This window comes from Lethenteron reissneri, chromosome 14 (genome assembly GCF_015708825.2).
Source record: "Lethenteron reissneri isolate LAM-NWPU_2019-01 chromosome 14, ASM1570882v1, whole genome shotgun sequence".
NCBI lineage: Eukaryota > Metazoa > Chordata > Hyperoartia > Petromyzontiformes > Petromyzontidae > Lethenteron > Lethenteron reissneri.
In genome coordinates, this window is record NC_083792.1 from 2,958,416 (window position 1) to 2,979,571 (window position 21,156).

General features: G+C 46.5%; 1 protein-coding gene across 1 annotated transcript; it reads left to right on the forward strand.

The window, feature by feature from the left end:
* Nucleotides 1–5,449: 5,449 nt before the first annotated feature.
* On the forward strand, nucleotides 5,450–20,279 carry LOC133342252 (prostaglandin E2 receptor EP2 subtype-like). Its single transcript, XM_061551289.1, has 2 exons — nucleotides 5,450–7,050; nucleotides 16,509–20,279. The coding sequence occupies exons 1-2, from the start codon at nucleotides 6,190–6,192 to the stop codon at nucleotides 17,223–17,225; spliced, it is 1,578 nt and encodes a 525-aa protein (XP_061407273.1). The 5' UTR covers nucleotides 5,450–6,189; the 3' UTR covers nucleotides 17,226–20,279.
* The last annotated feature ends 877 nt before the right edge of the window (nucleotides 20,280–21,156 follow it).

The following is a 21,156-nucleotide window of genomic DNA, read 5'->3' on the forward strand; positions in this document are numbered from 1 at the left end:
AAGTCTATGGGAACACTCTGGGCGATTCTCAGCCGGAGTGAAATCGCCCAAAAAGAGGCGGTACTCCACAGAACGTGACATGACGCTGATTGGACTATATCCAGAGGCACAGTGACGGCTAGCGTAACTCTGTGGTTAAATGACATTGGTGGTGCGTCGCCCAATCGCCCTAATGAAGAAACCGCCCCTGACCCAGACCCCACACATACAGCCCCGAAGCTCTGGTTCAGTGCTCCTTATATCTGCCTGGCGTGGCCAAGCTCCACCTCTGGCCACTCCCCCTTTCTAGAACCTACTAGACCAGGGGTCCCCAACCGGGCCGCACAGCAGGAGGTGAGAGCAGTGAGTCCGCGCGTGGCTCGCCCATTGTTTTATTTACCACTTCGGTCTACGCCTCTTTCCCGCACTGCGAACTTGTCTGGTAAGCCCACAAGCTGACCCCTAGCCAAAATGAGTAAAAAACAAACGTCGCTGGAGAGCTTCTTTGAAAAGGGGGAAAGACCCAATGATGACCCCCCCCCCCCCCCCCGGTCCGTGAAAAAATTGTCTTCCACGAAACCTGTCCCTGGTGCCAAAAAGGTTGGGGGCCGCTGTCCTAGACCCTTCGGGATGGTTCCCGGAGCTTCTCGACTGACACCGCCCTTAACCTTTACCCCAGATACGCCCCTTCATAATAAGGCATTGTGTAATGCAGCTATAACCGTAATGGCCCTTACAGGCCGGCAGGTGTCACCCTGTCATTACAGTTGTATGATTACCTGGTATTTTTTTGCGTGTGCCTCCAGGTTTTTCCGCAACATGGCGACAAAAGATTGACGTCTTCCGCGCACATTTGACATTTCTCCTGCACGTTAACCACACCACAGCCTACGCCCACCACCTTCCTCACACATTGAGGACCCATACTTTTGAGCAAATTCTCTTCTTTGGCTACCACTCAGCTGTTATTCTCACTAACCATCAATTAGACACTCGAGCGATGCGTCTTAACAGTCGCAAAGGTGCACATTAAATAATATACCGTGTTGTCCAATAATGTAACGTGTTTCTAAAAGCTTTACTGACAAGTATACCATACTGTGGCGTGCACTGTCTGATTATTGCATTTAAATGCAAATTCACTCACAGCAACTGAAAGGTGACATTCATTCCTAAAAATAGTGAGAAAAGCTTGGTCTAAATCAGTGCTTTGCAACCGGTGTGCCACAGCAAAGTCTTAGCAGGTGTGCGACAGTATTTTTGGAATTATAGGAAAGGAAAGAACCCCAACTATTCGCAAACTGGGACCGATGAACTCTCCTCTGTGCCGTTCAGTGGCCGATCCACTCCCCACCACCTCACCTCCCACCCTCTCCATTATAGTTGCGTAATTCGGCAGCAGACAGCCGTCAGCCCCCACCGCCGGCCCTCACAACCCCCTCGGATCGCGCACGCAAAGTTGGGATTTTGGTTATGTTCAGTGGACCGCCGTGAAGATCGATCAAGCTCCAGAGTGTGTGTGCCATGTCGGTAAAGTGGTTGATAGGGTTGATTTGAAGCTTTCGTGACTGCAGGAATTAGTCTTTGGTTCTTTCGGTGAATTCACGTAGAAAGAAAATAAATTGAATAATAGAATACGACGTTTCGATTGCAACACAAACAATCGTCATCAGGTAAGAATGAATGAGAAAACAAACCTAGTCAATCTTCTTGGTTCTTTCGGTGAAGTCACGTAGAAGGGAAATAATAAAATAATAGAAATAAAACATATTATTTCCCTTATACGTGACTTTACCGAAAGAACCAAGAAGATGAATCCCTGCAGTCACGAAAGCTTTAAATCGAAAATTAAACCTAGTAAACTTAGAAATATAATGCAATACAACACAGAGAGTCGGCTAAATTACACGTAATCGACTCGTGTAGTCAACCTTTTCATTATTATTATTGCGCTATGAACACAACATTGCAACGCGTTTTTATCTTCTTGGGGTGGATAATTAATCGCAAACTTTTGAAAAATAGATCGTGTTCAACTCCTTCTACGTGGTTTATTTAAATCGCGTATCATGTAATAGCTATTAATTGACACCAGATGGCGCACACGTCATCATAAAGGCCACGAATTTGATTCAAAGCAAGTTGCGCGTGTTTATTCCCAAATACTGCATTTACAATAAAAACAACTTTCTGTCCTCTTCTGACAAATTAACGGTAATCCACAAGCGTTGTCAATCCACTGCTCGATTAAGAATCATTTGATGATGCTGCATGGGCAGTAGTGCACAAGCACATTTCACAAATCTCAACACATTTGTCAATAAACACTGTGGACTCAAAATATGAAATATATAAGAGGCAACGCTTCGGGCGATGACCCTTCCTTATAGCACGTAAATATGAAGGGCAGTTGCCCAAAAGGTAGCCTATGATATGTATTTTTGCTTTTAATACAAGTGTTATTGACGAATGTGTAGAGCTTATTTGTTCACACTGCTTATTGAAGGCCTCACCCCGCCATGTCAGTAACGGGGGCTGTTGAACCATACTTCACCACGCTGAATTTCGATTTAACTTAGGACGCTGTCTTTCCGACAGCTCTGTTCTTCACCTGAGGACGGCTGCTTGCGTTGTGGCCGAAACGTCGTGAGAATTTTATTTTGTAATGTTTTATGTTAATTATTTTATTATTTCCCTTCTATGTGACTTTATCGAAAGAACCAAGAATATTCACCACGCTGGTCAATGAACTCATCAATGACGTCTCTTAGTCAAATCTTTTTCCATTTAAAATTTTCATCTGAAAAGGAAAAAGAAAATGTTATATTAATAATCATAATATAACATACTGTATTAACTTAAATAATTGTTTTAATGCCAGTATTAAAATAACGTGTCCTGACTTTGTGTTTACAATGGAGGGGAGTGGTAACAGTGGGTGCCACGGTGGCGAGATGTTAACTACCTCGCCTGGTATGCAGGAGGTTGTGAGTTTAATCCCGCCCTGACGCCTGCTGTATATTTGAAGTTTGCGTGTTCTCCCCGTAGTCACGTAGATTTTTTTCCGGGTCCCCCGGTTTTCCCCTCCACATTTAGAATCAATACGCAGTAAGTTTCCACATGATAAGCCACTAGCTATCATTTGTGGCCAGGTCACTCTCCAGCTCAGTGAGCCTTACCCAGTAAACTAAAAACTGTATAATACAAGTTTGTTTTTGGTTAGATCCGGTGAATATAAATGTGTCATTAAACCTTCCACCACCCGACACAGCCAATTAGTAAGGTAGGTCGCGTAAACAGAACGTGCCAATTCGTTACTAGTACAGCACACCGGTGTGTTGGAGAGCTAAGCCACATTTACAATCTGAGTACGACGTTTCGCCAGTAATTACAACTAGCATCATCAGGCGGACAGCCAGATTTTTTTGAAAAATCCTCCTGTTTCGTTCCTTAAATAGAGGGATACTTATGATGATGTCACTTGTGAGCCATTCACGTGCGAAGGGTGGGGGGGGGTGGAGATTAATGAATGCATATGAATTACAATGGGTAACCATTCCGGGTTTGGGTTTTGTATATGGTAATCACCTTACATTATGCACGCACATTATGTAGAGGCCGACCGAATCTGAATTTCTAGTTTCGGCCGAAACCGAAACTAGACCGAAAGTAAAAAAAAATTACTTTCGGCCGAAACCGAAAGTAAACCCAAAGAGGACATTTGCCAAGTTTCGGCGCCGAAACCGAATTTCGTTCGGCCTCTAACATGATGCCTACACATTGTTTCTGTACCTGTTGTCGTTTGTGTGCACTAAAATAGCAGTATCTGTTATTGTCTGCGAACAGGTAATCCCCATTGACGTATAGGCATGCATTTAATCAATATATTGTTTGATGATTCGCTTCCAAGCAGCACTACAAGTGTGTTCCTATCTGAATGGTTAAAATAATTTGTATTTCTCTCAATTTCGATAGATTCTCTGATTAGTCTTGGTATGCACGAACTAGATTTGAAGCTTTCGTGACTGCAAGGATTCATACTCTTAGGTTTTGTAGGTAAAGTCACGTAGGTATTTTTTAAAAATAATAATAAATGAAATAACTAAATTAAATTACGACGTTTCGGAAGCAACACAAGCCTCCGTCATCAGGTGTAATTGCTCCAGTAATTTTACTAACTGATGACGGAGGCTTGTGTTGCTTCCAAAACGTGATTTAATTTAGTTATTTTCATTTATTATTATTTTCTTTTATTATTAAAAAAATACCTACGTGACTTTACCGAAAAAACCTAAGAGTATGTACGAACTAGTTTTGTATAGAACTTCAACATTATCAAAATCAATTAAGTGTCCTTTTTGGCACGCGTGTTCTGCCACTGCCGACAGTTGTATTTGGGAGTATTTAATACTAGTAAAACCTAGTTTAGTTTAGAAACCTGAAGGCGGTCGCGTAAACGTGGGGGTTTTAACTGGTCAGAGGAGCCCAGAGGCGCCGGGCTACGAAGAGGATGGGAAATTGGACCGGGGGCTCCATTTCATTCCTTACACGAGGGCCCTTGCCAAGCAGCCCCTACGCCACATAGCATTTGGGCAGTGGAGCAATGGTCCGTGCACTGCACTATAAACAAGGCGAGTTCGGTTCGGGGCCACGCATAACTTTCAGTGGTGAGTATTCTCAACCCACCCCCTCCCCAACTCCATCCTCGCCAACAACCCGCACTGACCAGCGCGGTGAAGTATGGTCACAAACCCCCTTGAACGGTACGACGTGGTGAGACGTTCGTCAAACAGTGGATTAAGTTAATAAAAAAATGTAAGCGCTCAAAGACACGGATGATTGCGATTTGCATTGAGAAACAGAAAGAGGAAGACGTGATTTGACATAGGGCTGATAATTAATTCTTATGTAATCCGTTCACGCTACATTCACCATGATGTTAACACGTAAACACTTATATTTTTTCCCTTCACGGAGCCATGGCATAAATTCAAACAGAATGTAAATACCAAAATACATAAGAAGACTTTGTCTCTCTCTCTCTTTCGTATATCTGTCCACGTAACTTTTTTTCATGAATGTAGTTCTTACAGAGCCCAATCGGCTCCACTGCCTTTCGCGAGTGCATACTTTCAGCAGCATTGATACAATCAGCACAAGCAAACCCGTGGACCAACTTCGAAATTCAGTGTCTCATCAGCGCGGCCAGGCTTGCTTGAATCAATGCTGCTGAACTGTCCAGATATTAAAGGCAAAGACGCTCCCTCTCTTAAGATAAGGGGGGTGACGAAGCGATATAGGGGAGGGGAGGCGTTGTGAATGGCTCACCCCCTCCCCTTCTTGCGACCACACTACTGCCCGCGGCACCCCCACGGTGAAGGAGAGGGAGAGGGTGCAGGGCAAGAAGGGAGGGGAGGGGATGAGGGTGCAGGGCGTCACTGGGAGGCCCGGCTGGTGTGGTCAACTCGGCGTGGGCAAGAACGGCTGTCGCGACCACGTGCGTCCGATTCGGGGTGTCGCAATGTCCAGCGCGGTGTTGTAACGCGTGCCTAGCAGGCACTAGACTCCAATGTTGTGAACCGCGGTCGCCCTGTGAGAAAACAACAATCACAACAACAATACCAACACGTACCAAGCACACACATCGCTCTACACTCTGCGATGCGCTTTGCTGTATAATTAATTGAACTCTACACGACACTATATTTAACTAATTTCGCTACACTCAACTCCGCACTCAACTCAAGTCTATACTCAGCACTAAACTCTGCACTCGGCTCTCGTATATTCTCCCACTCAACTCCACTGTCTGTCCCACTCAACTGTCGGCCTGCACTCCACTCGTCTCTGCGGGGATCATCGCACGCCTTTGTCTCCCGGAGACGTCCGTTCCCTTCGAGATCATCGCTGCGTCTCCTGCAAAGAATCATCACTGTGTCCTCTATTCGAGAAATGTAGCTGTTGATCTCGTGGGTACATCATATGCTGAACCAGGTATCTCCCCCTTGGGCAAACTTATTTTTTGTTCAGTTAAATTGTTTTATTTCTTGAACAAGTTACACACTTGCCAGACCTTAGTTTTGCCGGCTAACTTCTTCATCTACCGGCTAACTTTCTTCATCTGCTGGACAAACCCTACAACCTATCGGAGCAAGTCCTTGGAACCCGCCGAGACAAGACCCTTCCGTCCTGCTGGAGCAACATCTCCCGATGAACGAGTCGCAGGAGCAATGCGCGAGCATCCCCGCCGGCAGTTCGGCCACCCCCGCCGCGCTCATGTTCTGCGTCGGCGTGGTCGGAAACGTCGCCGCCGCCTCCATCCTCTGGTGCTCGCGACCCGATAGCAAGCGCAGCGTCTTCTTCACCCTCGTGTGCGCGCTCACCGCCACCGACCTGTTCAGCACCCTGCTCTCAAGCCCAGTCGTGCTCACCGCCTACAGCCGCAACAGCACCCTGCGTGAGCTGGGCGGCGACTCCCTGTGCCTCTACTTCACCTGCTGCATGCTCTTCTTCGGCGCGGCCACGATGGGCATCCTATTCGCCATGGCGTTCGAGCGCTGCCTCTCGCTGAGCCACCCGTACGCGTACAGGAGGCTCGTGCGGCGAGCCGGAGCATTCGGGGTGCTGGCCGGCATCTACCTGCTCAGTCTGCTCGCCGCGCTCATGCCCGTGATGCGCTTTGGCCGCTCGCGCATGTACAAGCCGTGCACGTGGTGCTACGTGGAGATGCGCCACGAGCCGGGCTACTCCGTGCTCTACGCGCTCTTCCTCTCGGCACTCATCGTGGCCGTGCTCGCATGCAACGCGTCCGTCATGCTGTCCCTGCGCGCCATGCGACGGCGGCTGCTGCTGTCGGCACCCCCCGCAGCTTGCCGGGGCTGTCAGCAACAGCAGCAGCAGCATAAGCAGCAGCAGCATAAGCAGCAGCAGCAGCAGCCCCGCACGTTGTCCCTGCGCCGCAAGTTGTCCCTGCACCGCCGGATGAAGCACGCGCGCGGGGTCGAGGTGGACAACCTCGTGCTGCTCGTGGTCATGACGCTCATCTTCCTCATCTGCTCGCTGCCCCTCACGGTAATCGCGCGGCGGTGCACGTGTGGGGGGCGGGGGGTTGCTCTTGGCAGACGAGCCTGTCCCCCTAGGGTATATGGCAAATCTGGGCGGCCGCCCTGGGCCCCGCGCTTGGGGGGGGAGGGCACGCGCTTCGGCGTCACGGTGTCAGATGTAATACACTTACGGTTTAGTTTGAAAGCGTCCAGTGACCCACAGTGTGATTTGGCCTGCACCCCCCTATGGACGGCCGTGGCCGCTGGGTATATACACACAGTATAGGGTGGCCAAAAAGTCAGGATACATGACTATTTCATGTATGTTTACACTGATATTAAAACATTTTAATTGTTTCTTCATTAAGTTAATATGTTATCTGTTATCATTACGAATATGTTTTTTCCTGTGTGAGGCCACCTCAAATCCGTCATTTACATAACTCGACCCAGGAACCCCGAAAGAATTGAGACAAAACGTATTTCTGAATGTTCAAAGATTACTCCTTTAATCCTAAACAAACCAAAAAATAGTTCAAAATTAATTTCTAAATTATTCATTGCATGCATGAATGTGCATTGAAGTTTGAACATTTGGTAAAATAAATTAAATAACCCGATGTGATTTGTTAAAATAAATTTCATCATTTTATGTCTTGACTCTTGGACCATCTTGTACTGTATATTTAAACAGTATGCGTAGGATGACCGCTATTGATGTTAACTAAACTTGTATTTGCCAAGTAAAGCCCACTGTGATATTAGCTTTTTTTTCGAGATGTACTGACCACACATAATAGCTCATTGAAGTACATTATATCACCATCAATGTGAAAATTGAGAGTAGCCAAATAATCTAAACGCATATTTATAAATGTGGAGGAGAAAAAAACGGAGAAACCCGGAGAACAATCCACGCGACCGCCACGGAGAGAGAACAAACTCAATACAAAGAGCACTTCTAAATAAATTAGTTTTCAATCTAGATGATTTAAACGTGCACAGCACCAGTGGCTTCCTAATATCGGATGAAAGAGCGTTCCAGATAGCCACAGAAGCGCATGTGAAAGCGTGCGATGCACTAACCGTCTTTGGAAATAACATAAGGTAATCTAGCGGAATGTTATTGAAGAATCCATAATAGAGGTTTTTTGGTTACATCGTAACGTAAACAAAACATGCCAATTCGTTACTAGTACAGCACACTGGTGTGTCAGAGAGTAAACCCGAAATAGTTTATCGGGCTCCTACTTTCTGCTCCTCTTTTCTCCACAAATCTGGCTGCCCCCTGATGTTGCTAGTTGTAATTACTGGAGAAACGTCGTACTCCAATTGTAAATGTTATGGGTTTACTCTCCAGGTATTGAAGGGGTTTCGTGAATCAACGTTTTTTCTTATTCTAGAAATGATCACCGTTGACTTCCCATCAACACAGTCCTTCAGGGGTGATGTGCTGGGTGGATTCTGCCTAACGGGATTTTAAGTTGTTTTAGCGGCTTTAATCTGGGGTCAGTGAGAGCTGTTGATTGATTTTCCACAAAGTCCTTCCCCCGCACTTCCGATTAGCACAGTGCCCAAATCTTGGAGACTCAAACTGTGCATGCTGCAAACGGATGCTGCACGCCCCGAGTAGCTATCGACTTCCTCGCCGATCACCAAATACAAAGAAGGCATTCGAGAAAGCGTTACACAATCCATGAGTATGCACGAATAGCGTCTTTTTATTTATTACTGATTGTTCCTTTCTTGAAGGATTCCTTTGAGAGTCACAATTTATTACTCTCCCTGTCTCTCTCTCTCTGTGGACCCGTGCGAGAAATCGTTTGGGGGCTCAGGCTGCTCCGGCTGCGCTTTGAAGATTGGAGAGACTGATCCTGTTACACAAAGACCCTCTTTGCTGGCAGTGGCGTTTGCGCTTGAGTCGAATTCTGCTTCTACTAAATCCGCTGGGGAGTCTGGAGAGGCGATAGCGGGTAATTGAGTTGGGCCCCCCCCCCTATCAGCAAACTTTGCTCAGTGAGTTATGTTGGAGACTAGGGTCGGCAATACCGGCTGCATCCCTCAGATAGTTATGGGAAATGGACAATTGAGATGTGTGGAACGTATCCTCTGCGTTATCTGCAGAGGACTTAAGACTGTAATGCAAACAAGAATAACAAACACGTGCATATATGCTTGTTTTTCTCTGATGCTTTTGCGCATGCGTTAACCTCGGAGGTATTGAAAGAAAAAAAGGAATTTCATGAATGTGGATTACCTCATATTATGTACGGATCAACATAGCAACTGAGGGTACGGATCAAAAACTTTAAAGTGCACAGAGAAGCGTGGAGAGATGTACGCTTAGCATTACATTAAGAGACAGGGGAACACAAGGATTGGAGACCTTCAGCATGTTAGAGACATCATATTGACTGTTAAGAAGACAGCAAGTGGGCTTTGGCACGACGTGTCGCTAAGAGGTGATGGCTGATGGTCGAGACTAACGACGGAGTGGCAACTAAATGAGATAATTCGTGCATCCGAGTAAGTCCGCTGTGGAGATGGATCTATGAAATTAGTTTACATGACGGTGCTAGATGGATCATTACATTGCAAGACACACCGTGAAAGATAGTAATGACCTAGGGAGGCTTTCATCCAGCAGTGGCTTGTTGCTGATTGAAGAAGATGACAATGATAGTAATGATGATCAAGAAGGTTTGCAGCTTCGGAAATGTTCACTCACGCTCTTCGCCAATAGGATCTCCCCTGTCGTTGAGAAGATAATTGCGTCGGTCAAATAGAGCTCAGAAGAAGATTCAGCCAGAAGCAATTTGCTATTCCGTTTGCTGAGGAGATAGGTGCGGTAGACGAAGCAAGGGTGCCTCTGTGGCGAGATGTTATCTGCCTCGTCTGGTATGCAGGAGTTCGTGGGTTCGATCTCGACCCTGACGCCTGCTCTATATTTAGAGTTTGCATGTTCTCCCCGTGGTCGCATGGATTTTTCTCCGGGTCCTCCGGATTTCCCCTCCACATTTCGAAACATGTGGTTTAGAGTATTTGGCTGCTATACATTTCCACATGATAAGCCACTTCGTTGAGCTTTCATTTGTGGCCAAATCGCTTCTGAAAAAGAGCTATATAGCTCAGTGGGCCTTACCTGGTAAACTACAAAAATCGTTTGAACAGTAAAAGTGTTGAACATTCTCCACGGTTTCATTATACAAGATATGATGACACTTTCAGACGTCATTTGTGACCTGCAAGCCGTCACGGTGTGAAACACTCATTCATAGAATTCGCCAAACCTCCAAATGCAGGACCCTCCCGAGAAAAGCATTGAGACTTCGTCATCCTTTCCAGGATATTTAAGGGGCATTGTTATTTCTGTATTGGCATATACGTGTGTTGAACTGTATGTATGTTGAACTTATTTCGCACTGAAACGTAGCCAACCGTTCCAATCGGTGGTGCGGGACAATTAGAGAATGTGTGATTTGCAGCAATACATGGTTTCCATGCATCAGAGAGCGTTTAATTGCATAAGCAGGCTCAGCAATCGGACGTTTTGCAACATCGGTGGTGCGTCCAATGGTCGAGAGCGCCTCCAGAGTTACTTTGGAGCTGCTTTCCTTTTGAACGATGACCTTGTGAGCAGCCCAGCGCGCATCGCGACACGAAGCGAAAGGTCTGAGAGAGCTGCCTCAGCCTGAGCGTTTGGCGAGCGTGTCAAAATCCAACCAATCGGAGGTGCCGCCCTACCTCACCCTGCGAACTCTCGGTTTCGTGGACACACAACACGTGCCATGCGCGCGCGTTCATTGGCAGAGCGAGTGAGTCGTGACGTCACAGCGCTGATGCGATGGCTCTCGACATCCGAACACACTGCTCAATAAAAATTATAATTCAATTTCGTAGCGCGCCACGGCAGCGAGCTTTTCCTATTGAACACACCCCAAGTATGAACTATATTATGCGCTGTTGTGGTGGACTATGAGTAATGTATTAATAGATCAAATGCAAGGAAACTATTTTAACTTTTATTTTACCAGGTAAAACCCACCGAGTTACGTAGCTCTTTTTCAGAATTGACCTGGCCACAAATGATAGCTCAACGCAGTAGCTTATCATGTAGAAATGTATAGCAGCCAAATACTCGAAACGCATGTTTCGAAATGTGGAGGGGAAAACCGCAGGACCCCGAGAAAAATCCACTGCCCCATTGTTTTGTGGCCTAGCGTGGTTGGCATGGGCCTTAGTGTAAGCAATTTCCCTTCCACTACATGTTCCGACACTTGGGCCCCTCCAGCCGGTGGGCCCTGGCGCAGTTGCATCTCCTGCAAGCTCAATAGCTACACCACCACCCCTCCCCTCCATTATACATATAGTTTGCTGAAAACATTCATGTGCAATTCAGCTGTCCGGAGGCTCTGGGGGCTACATTACATTGCATGTCAAGCGTATTCCGCATTTGATGGAAGTTGCTTAATGTCCGGAAATGCAGGAATTTCTTCTCTGATCCACGATAGGACGTTGGGAGAATGTTTAGCACGTGCGTTTATCCCGCTGTACACCTATTTGTTAAGAGAGGCTGTACAACAGGAGGGAGGAGGCCTTAGCAGCTGGTAACAGGACAGGAGGAACAGGCCTTCACGTTGGTTCCAGCACGGGCCTTGCTGATGGCAGGATGGGGGAGGGTGGGCATGCCACTCGGGGCAGGCAGGACAGGATACTGGGGCATTTGGGGCTTTTGAGTGTGCTGCAGGGAATGGGGAAGTTGATGAGGGCTGTGTTGATAATGTTGGCATGCTGGGGAAACTTAAATTGGCCTGTACAGTAAAGTACACCAACAGCCCATTGAATTGTATCATGTCTAATTTTAGAACAACAATAATCTATACAAACATTACAGTACATCATATAGACATGACAGTATGGCATTAGAGTGCTTTATAGACTCAAACTGACAATCATATTGTGCTGTCTCAGTGGATTAACAAGGAAGGAAATCAACTGCTGAAGATGCATTTTATATAAATAACATCTACGTCCTCGGGGTAATGGGAATTGAGTTAAAGTTAAACGATGCAACTCTCCACAGTATGTTTAACACTTAGACTTTCGCAACCAATATTGTCCATAATAGAGATATTTTTTTTGGTGAGATCGCGTAAATATCTGTCGTTAAACCCGCCGCCACTTGACACAGCCAATTAGTAAGGTTTGTCGCGTAAACGAAACATGCCAATTCGTTACTAGTGCAGCACACTGGTGTGTTGGAGAGTAAACCCACACCATTTAAAATTTGAGTACGACGTTTTGCCAGTAGTTACAATAGGCATCGTCAGGCGACAGCCAGATTTGTGGAGAAATGCTCCTGTTTTCTCCACAAATTTGGATGGCACCTGATGATGGTAGTGTACGCGACAAACCTTACTAATTGGCTGTGTCGGGTGGCGGCGGGTTTAACAACACATTTATATTTATGCCACCTAACCAAAAAAAACTATCCACAGTATAACTTTGTTTGCATTATTCAAATATTATGAAGCATCCTATGTTGAAGCAACTCTGTTGCCTCTCCAACACAATTGCACATCATGAGATAGTCAACTCAACGAGAGCGCACACGATCATGAATAAAGTGGACGTTGGATGGCCTGACCCCTACCGTGCCCTTTCGCCTGAGTGGCTTGGCCCGGCAAGCCCTGGCAGGCCGATCTAGGCAAGAAAAGGAGCCTGCGTGGCCTATGAGTAAAACAAACAAACAAAACAAATATTCAGAAATGTTAGATAAATTAGGCGAAATAAACGGAAAAAAACGTCAAAAATAACTAATGTGTGTTATTTAGCTTTGATAAATATTTCTTGTAAAATATCTCCATTTGTATAAAACATTCAGCCATATTGGGCCGGATCACTTTGACGGCCACGCAATCACTTTGTGCATGAAGGCAGTTTCGATTAAAAGTTGAAAATGTTCAGGGCCACAGGCAACGTTATGGTCTCTGTGTTCCAGCCACAGTTAAACAGAGCAATCGGGCGACAACAACATTGTTTTATGTAACAATATGTCGGTATGTTGAACTTTTTTTCGCACCGTACATGGCCAACCATGAAAATTGTAGGTGCGGGGGAAGGAGAACAAACCGAACACGCAAATCAGTTCTAAAGCAATGCGTTTTCAATCCTATATTTAAAAGTGCATTGCTTTAGTGGCTTCCTAATATCGGAATGAAGAGCGTTCCAGACGGAAGAAAACGCGCATCTGAAAGCGTGCGATGCGGTAACCATCTTTGTTCGCATTTACGCCGTTTATAGCTCAACAGAGCAATATTTACCAATAGCATGTATTTAAATTATTTCAGGAGACTAATGCCACGTCAGAGTACTGAGGTGGCACCATCAAGATCCTGGGTTCAAAGCCGGGTTGCAACAGGGGTAGCCACCTCTGAGATTTAAAAAAGCCGAGATATATCATGGAAAGAATAATCTTACAATCTTGATTTGAAGCTTTCGTGACTGCAGGAATCCATACTCTTTGGTTCTTTCGGTAAAGTCACGTAGGTATATAAAAAATTAAAATTATACCTACGTGACTTTACCGGAAAAAAAACCCTTTTTTTATATATACCTACGTGACTTTACCGAAATAACCAAAGAGTATAATAATCTTACAATACCGGAAGATGGGAGAACTGCTTGTAACTGACGAAACCCATGACTTTTTTTGTTGCGGGAAGACTTGCAGATATGCTAGGACAGCTCCCTCAAAAAGAGGACGATCCTGGGAAAACCAGAGGACAGGTTCGCCAACCGCTTGCATCGGTGGCATTTGTTTAAACAAACAGCCTGTGGCCCATTACAACCCCGTTGAAAAAGCATCGTCTCACAAAATTGTCAACGTTTATCAACCGTCAACGCATTTCTATAGCCTTTCAACAATGTTGTACGCACATACTGTATTGTCAAAAGGCTCACGCATGAAACGCATCCACAGTAATGTTGACCAAGTGGTGTAGCCGTCAAACATTCTCACAGATGCCTGATAAAATCTCCATGCACTTCCCACCACCTATATATAGTGCACAGTGCACAACTGCCTTCAGGCTCGAATGATCATGCTCAGCACTTTTTCAGTTCTCTGTAACTCCACACGAATTGTACACTGGTAGGGTGGAGCAGGGGAGAGCGCACTGTTGCTATTCATCAGGGCACATGAGTTTAATTCCTGGCCACGCCTAACATCAGTGGTGAGTGACATCGAAACTGGTCCTGGATGCCCCCACCCCAGCCACCAAACTTCACCAACCCGCACTGACCAATGCGGTGAAGTGTGATGAAAACAACCCCCATGACTGAAACAGCGTAGGGAGGCCTTCATCCAGCAGTGGGTCAATAACAAGTTGTAAATAATAATAGTTGTTATTATTGTCGTGGATTCCAACACGATGTTAATTAGCAGATGAGGTAATTAACATTTCGCGATGGCGAGATGTTAATGACCTCATCTGGTATACAGGAGGTCGTGGATTCGATTTCGAACCTGATGCCTGCTGTATATTTGGAGTTTGCGTGTCTCTCCCTGTGGTCGCATGGATTTTTCTCCCGGTCCTCCGGTTTTTCCCCTCCAAATTTTCTGACAAAATATTTATGAAGTAAAAAAAATATCTGCTGTCCACTACATTCTTTCTCACACGATTTTCAGACTATTGAATGGCAAGGAGCTGTTATGCGGCGACGTAGTTAATTTCGTTGTTGCACTCGTGTAACCGTATCAGCGTTATAGCTTTCGTAAGTGATTGAGAGAGATCTATGGCAGGCTTACGGTTGTGGCGCCAACTGCAGCTGAATAACGCGTTGAGTGATTTGCATCCGTGACCGCGGTCGTCGTCGTCGTCGCACGAGGGGGGCTATTATCAACTGTCCATTGGTTTAGACTTTAGATTGATACGGCCTCGCCTGCCGCACGATGTGCTGATAGGGCTCGATGGAGAGCCATTGTTTGACGGAGTGAATTGAAACCGGCCCATTCTTCTGTGGCGTCGGTGAATATGTGCCCGTTACGGGGAGAGGTCGTGTGGCGGTTGGCGCACCGCGCTGCGCTGCGAACCAGGCGACCCGGGTTCGATTCCCGCTCACTGGCCACTTTCGGTGACAATTATCTGAACCGTTCTGGGGCCTCCCGTTGGTCGACTCAGCCTCAAAATTAGTAATCAACCAGGTAGGGTGTTGACTGTTGTATTAGCTGACTCTCTGTGTTGTATTGCATTACATTTCTAAGTTTACTAGGTTTGTTTTCTCATTCATTCTTACCTGATGACGATTGCTTGTGTTGCAATCGAAACGTCGTGTTCTATTATTTAATTTAATTTTTCTTTCTACGTGACTTTACCGAAAGAACCAAAGAGTAATTCCTGCAGTCACAAAAGCTTCAAATCACGAACTATTTATTGTACCAGGTAAGACCCAATGAGCTCTATAGCTCTTCTTCAGGTGCGAGCTGGCCACAAGTGATAGTTCAAAGAAGTGGCGTATCATGTTTGAAATGTACAGCAGCTAAACGCTCTAAACACACGTTGATTCTGGAAGACTCGTAGAAAAATTCATGTAACAGCAGGAAGAGAGAGACACGCAAACTCTAAATATGCAGGCGTCAGGGTCGGTGATCGAACCCTCCGCTTTCTGCACACCAGGCGATGTAGTTAACTTCTCGTGAGGGATGGTGATGACTTGGGGAATTCATTATCCACAGCAATGGATTGTGCATAGCTGATAAGGATGATGATGATCATAATATCATATTCATTGATTAACTATCTGTATGGTTACGTGAGGGTTATTCCCCTGTATGCATGGATATTCTTTATGTCCTCCGGTTTCTTCCAACATGCAAGACACTCATTAAAGAATTAGCGCAACGATCCACAAGGGCACACGCAGGACCCTCCAGAAAAAAAGTATTCAGCCTCATGGAACAAATAAGCGACATCATTCCAAACACGATACCACAAACATGTAATGATGCATTCATTAAAATATATTCTCATACTCGCAGAAGAATCGATATATGCTGTATTGTATGTAAATGGGTCGCGTATACCCAAACGCGTAGGTTTTCACAGTTGTGCTGTCGAGATCGCTGATGTGTTTTCAGGTCGTACTGCGTGTTGTTCGACATGGTGTCCGACGTTTTGCGCCATATGCTGGGGGCTTCTTCGGGAGCTGCATTGAGCGGTTCGCTTCATCTGCTCAACTCAGTTCTGCTCAAATAAATTCCCGAAGAAGCTTCCAGGACGCGGAACAAAACATTGGCCATCATACCGAACAACTTGTTTCCATACGACGCGAAAACAGTTCGGATAGCTACATGTCAACCGTGCAATCGCTAGAGGCGTCACGTTCATCGCAACCCTTACACTACAATTCATCAAATCGGGAGGGCGGGGGGGGGAGGGTGCAAGGTTGTTGCATGCGTTATAACCAAACCTCTCTGTGTGCCAGGTGAGCGCGTTCATCAATGCGATCGACCCAGGCAACAACAACTTTGGGAGGGACCTGACCGGCCTACGCTTCGCCTCATTCAACCCCATCCTCGACCCATGGATCTTTATCATCTTCCGCCGGTCGGTGTTCGAGCGCCTGCGCTCTTTGCTCTGCTACTGCCTCGTGCTGCCGCGGCACAAGCGCAACGTGGCCTCCGCCAGCCTTCACCTCCACTCCGAGCCGCCGTCGTCACTGCCGCCCGGCGCTGCCCATGACCCTGAGTCGAGCTGCCACTTTCAGCCCTGGCGGTCGGATTCGTGCGCGAGCAATTGTGCGGGCGACGCGTCAAACGGGCAGCCCTGGCAGGCCGACCCTGGTCCAGGCGCTCACGTGTACACGAGCGACCCGTGTGACCCGCGAACTCGGCAGGTGAACACAGTTTCCCACGATTGCGAGTGCACACGTATCGCGGGCGAGCCCGCGTTGAGCAGCCAGCCTTGGCACGTGGATCCCTGTCCTGGCGCTTGCGCGTGTACAAGCGCAGCGGACGGCCCAACGTTGGACCGCCAACCTCAACCTTGGCGGGCGGACTCGGGTCTCTTCGGCGATTGCGTGTGCACGGACGCCGCGGGTGGCCCGAGCGGGCTGCCGAAATCGACGGTCGGCGCTGCCGTCCTGGCGGCTGGGGAAGCCTGCGAAGGGGACGTCGCGGACGTGCAGATGTCCCTGCCGTGAGGGCATGGGAACGTGGCTCACGGTCGTGAACCCGCGACCAGTGCGCACCCTTCCCGGCGTCCTGACTGGAAACGTTTAAATTGACACTGGAAAAAAACTTCCTACGCGGTGTGTGTTTTGGAAAACTTATTTGGTGAAACTCGCAAACGAGTATCGCATCGTGACGGTTTTTAATCCACTTCAAAGGTCGCCTGTACAGATGTCCGCGTTGCTTGCGTTGGTGAAGGCATCAGCAGCTGTAATCGCGGGCTGGTTTATTCGGCATGTGTGCGGAACAATTTTGATTAATGGTGAAACGTGACTGCAATTCACGATGTTGTGTATGAGCGTAAAATCCTTTATGTCAGGAAATACATGATAACATGTGTTGCTACAGCATAGTTAAATGAGGAAGTTAAACTACGTGCCAAACTGTTGCTTCTTTTGAATTGCTAAACGTACAAATCTTGTCCCACTGAACATTATATTACCATTGGAGTGTATAGTTACACTTAGAATTTTGCTATTTCCATAAGACTATTACGATACTAGTTTCTTATTTACCAGCTAAAGCCCACTGAGCCTTTAGCTCTTTTATAAAGGCAACCCGACCACATGTAATATCTCATCAAAATGGCTCATATTATCATCATCATCATCATACGTGGCAGTTTATAGCAGCAGCCAAATAATCTGAACGCATGTTTCTCAACGTGGAGGGAAGGGGCGGGGGGGCAACTCTGGTAGACCAGCAGAAAGTGCCACGTGACCATGGGGAAAGAGAACACGCAAACGCCAACTATGCGACAGGCGTCAACAAGGTTGTGATCGAACCCACGAGCTCCTGCGTACGAGGCGAGGGAGATAACGTCTCGCCACATTGCGGCCTCGAAAGAAACGCGTCGCCTTAGACGGTCGGATCCCGAATACTCTTTGCCCCTCGGTTTAAGGATAACGTCCAAATAAACGCTCTTCAGAAACCACCCACACTGCTTATCATACAAAGCCCAGCAGAGTGGTGGGGGGAGATGGAGAGGGTGGAAGGCTCGAAGTGCCCCCCCCCCCCCGTCTAAGTTCCTATACTGCAGTCTAGTCGTGTTGGTGCAATATTTATTCTTGTGCACATGGGGGAAGGGAGGTGAGAGCCACATCAGAATGCACGATCTCGCATCGTTCCTCGCTCCGTGCAGCGTTTTAGCGTTTGCTTCGTCGTTGACCATGTCGTGTGCCCCCCCCCCCCCTCAACTGGGCTTTGTACACCCCGCACCACTGGCCTATTAAAACGGGGTTGGAACTACACGGGTTGCCAGACGTTACATCAGCGCTCTTAAATAACAAAACTGTGGCGAGTGCATTCGTGAACAAGGCGATATTTACCCCCCGAGCAGCGGTCAAAGAAAAAAACACCCTTAGACGGTGATTGCATTGCCAGACGCGGCAGCGCATGTTTTACTGGGTGCGCTCTTAAATGTCTTGCTGGTCTTTTTGGAAGACATGATAAAAGCTTATTCGCCATTAAAAGCATACTCTATGGTTCATTCGGTAAGGTCACGTAGGTAGAAAAGTTAAATAAAATACTAAAATAATATATCACGTGTGGAAACCCTTCCCTATGGATTCCTGCAGTCACGAAAGCTTCTAATAAAGATTGCACCGCTTCTACAGGGAGGGTTTCCACGCATGATGTATTATATATTTTTTTCTATTTACGTGACTTTACCGAAAGAACCAAAAAGTATCGATTCCCGCAGTCACGAAAGCTTCAAATCAGGATTCCATTGAAAGCCTTCAAAATGCCCAGAATAAAACCCGCGTATTTTTTTATGACTTCATAAATGGTGACGAACGTGCGCGCTCTGCTGATGCACACACGAGGCATTTCGACTTCAAAACAACGGCCCCACTTGAGACCATGTGGTGGTTTTATTAGCTTGGCGCAGAGACTGATAAGAAACGGACGCTTCCGAAATTCCACCTCTCTAAAATCACGAGTGCCTGAGATGGGTGTGACCTTCATTTAACCCCGCGTGTGGAAGTCCACCTTTGGGCTTAATATCGCGTCCCTTGAAACAAGTCGCACCTCCCATTAGCAGGGTTGGCTACGTACGGCGCGAAAGAAGTGCAGCATACGTACGCGCATCATCGCAATCATCGTCAACCGTGATGGAGCCACGTCTGGCAGAAGGCCGCGATCCACGCAGCGGCTGCATCACGTGAGCAGATTTCATCGCCTCCGTCTGTGGACGTCCTCTCGGACGCGTTCCGTTGGCTGGCTGCCACCACTCCGCCACCACGCTTGAGCATCGACCATCGCCTCCTCTCGCGACGTGTCCTGCCCAAGCCCGCTGACTTTCTCTCAATGTCATCGAAACTCTTTACCGTTTTAGCTCTTTTTGTTGTTGTTGTTGTTGCCGTCGTCGTTAATGACCGCGTGTCTGAACCACGTGTCGGAGCGAGTATTAGACACTGATTGGAAAGAAGACAAAACATAATAATAAAAAAACAAATAGCATTTAACAGATATCAGGGGCCAGGTTCATTTTTTTTAAAAATTGTATGAATAACATAGCCTTGGTGATTTGGCGCAACGTTGGTACTGGTACCATCGGAAGGTCGGCCAACACTTGAATAATGTCCATGAAGCCACAAAGACATTCCTAAGGGTAAGTGTTTTATTCCTCTAAGTGTATCATTAAAATGGAAAATACCATTTATAAATCTACGTATTATGTAACGCTTACAGCGGAGTGGAACGTGAGTTATGAATACACGGAAAATTCGCTCTGTTTTGCAAGCAAATTGAATAGTTTCTCAAATCGTGCATTTTTCAGCAGTGGAGTGGATATTTGGCCTGTGGTTAGACACTGACCAGATGTCTCGGAAGACGTGGGAGGACCCACAGTTTACTGAACTGCATTTGTGCTGATCAATCGTGTAACTGCCGTGGGATCCATTTGTATTGTCGGATGGGCAGAGGCCCGATAGTTTTGAGGAGCTTTCACCGTCTTTTAACTGCCGCGCCGGGAGAAGCAACCGGCGACCTCTGGTTTGTGAGTTCTGTGCTCCTGCTAACCATTACACCAATGCAGCAGCATTCCAGTATTTGTTATCTGTGTACAAATAAACAAAGTTAAATAACACACCCAGAGTCGTGTGTTTCCTTGAATTTTCAAATTAAATGTTATTTTTGGTTTAAAAAAAACTTTACATACTTTGGTGGTGCTGTCGTAAGCTTTTGTAAGCTACAGCTTTGTCGTGTTCATTCCAAGTGTTTTGCAGAGCTATACAAACAACCACCGCATATTCTCAACCTTCCTACTAAATTCTAGGGGGCTAAGGGGGCCCCTAGGAATTAGTGTGATGTCGATGAAATTCGCATCTATCTAAAATGAGGCCTCGAAGAGTGTTAAATAATTATCAATCATTTAGTACTTTTAGTATTCATGCCACATAGCGCCCAGCTATCACGAAGGTGCTGAGTTCAGAGGCCAGAAGATTCATTCTTTGGTTTTTTCGGTAAAGTCACGTATAAAAATAAAATAATAAATTAAATAATAGCATACGACGTTTAGATTGCAACACAAGCAATCATCATCAGGTATAATGCAATAGCGACATAGAATATAACCAGAAAACTATAGACAGACATATAAGCAGACAGATATCACCAAGATACATAGAGAGAGCAACCCAGGTACAGAGAGAGGTGATCGTCTCTGTGGGGTGGCCTTAAATAGACAGAGGGGGGCGGAGGCAGAGAGAGGGAGGGGGTAGGGAAAACATTTACATGTCAATGAGTACGAAGGGAGGGGAGTAAGGTAAGCAGGCTTAGAGGGAGACAGAACACACTAAATTAAATAACCTAGCAAAGTATCGAAATGTTATGTAAAACGACACAGAGAGTCGGTCAACACACAATTAACGCATTGCCTGGTCGATTACGTATTTCAAA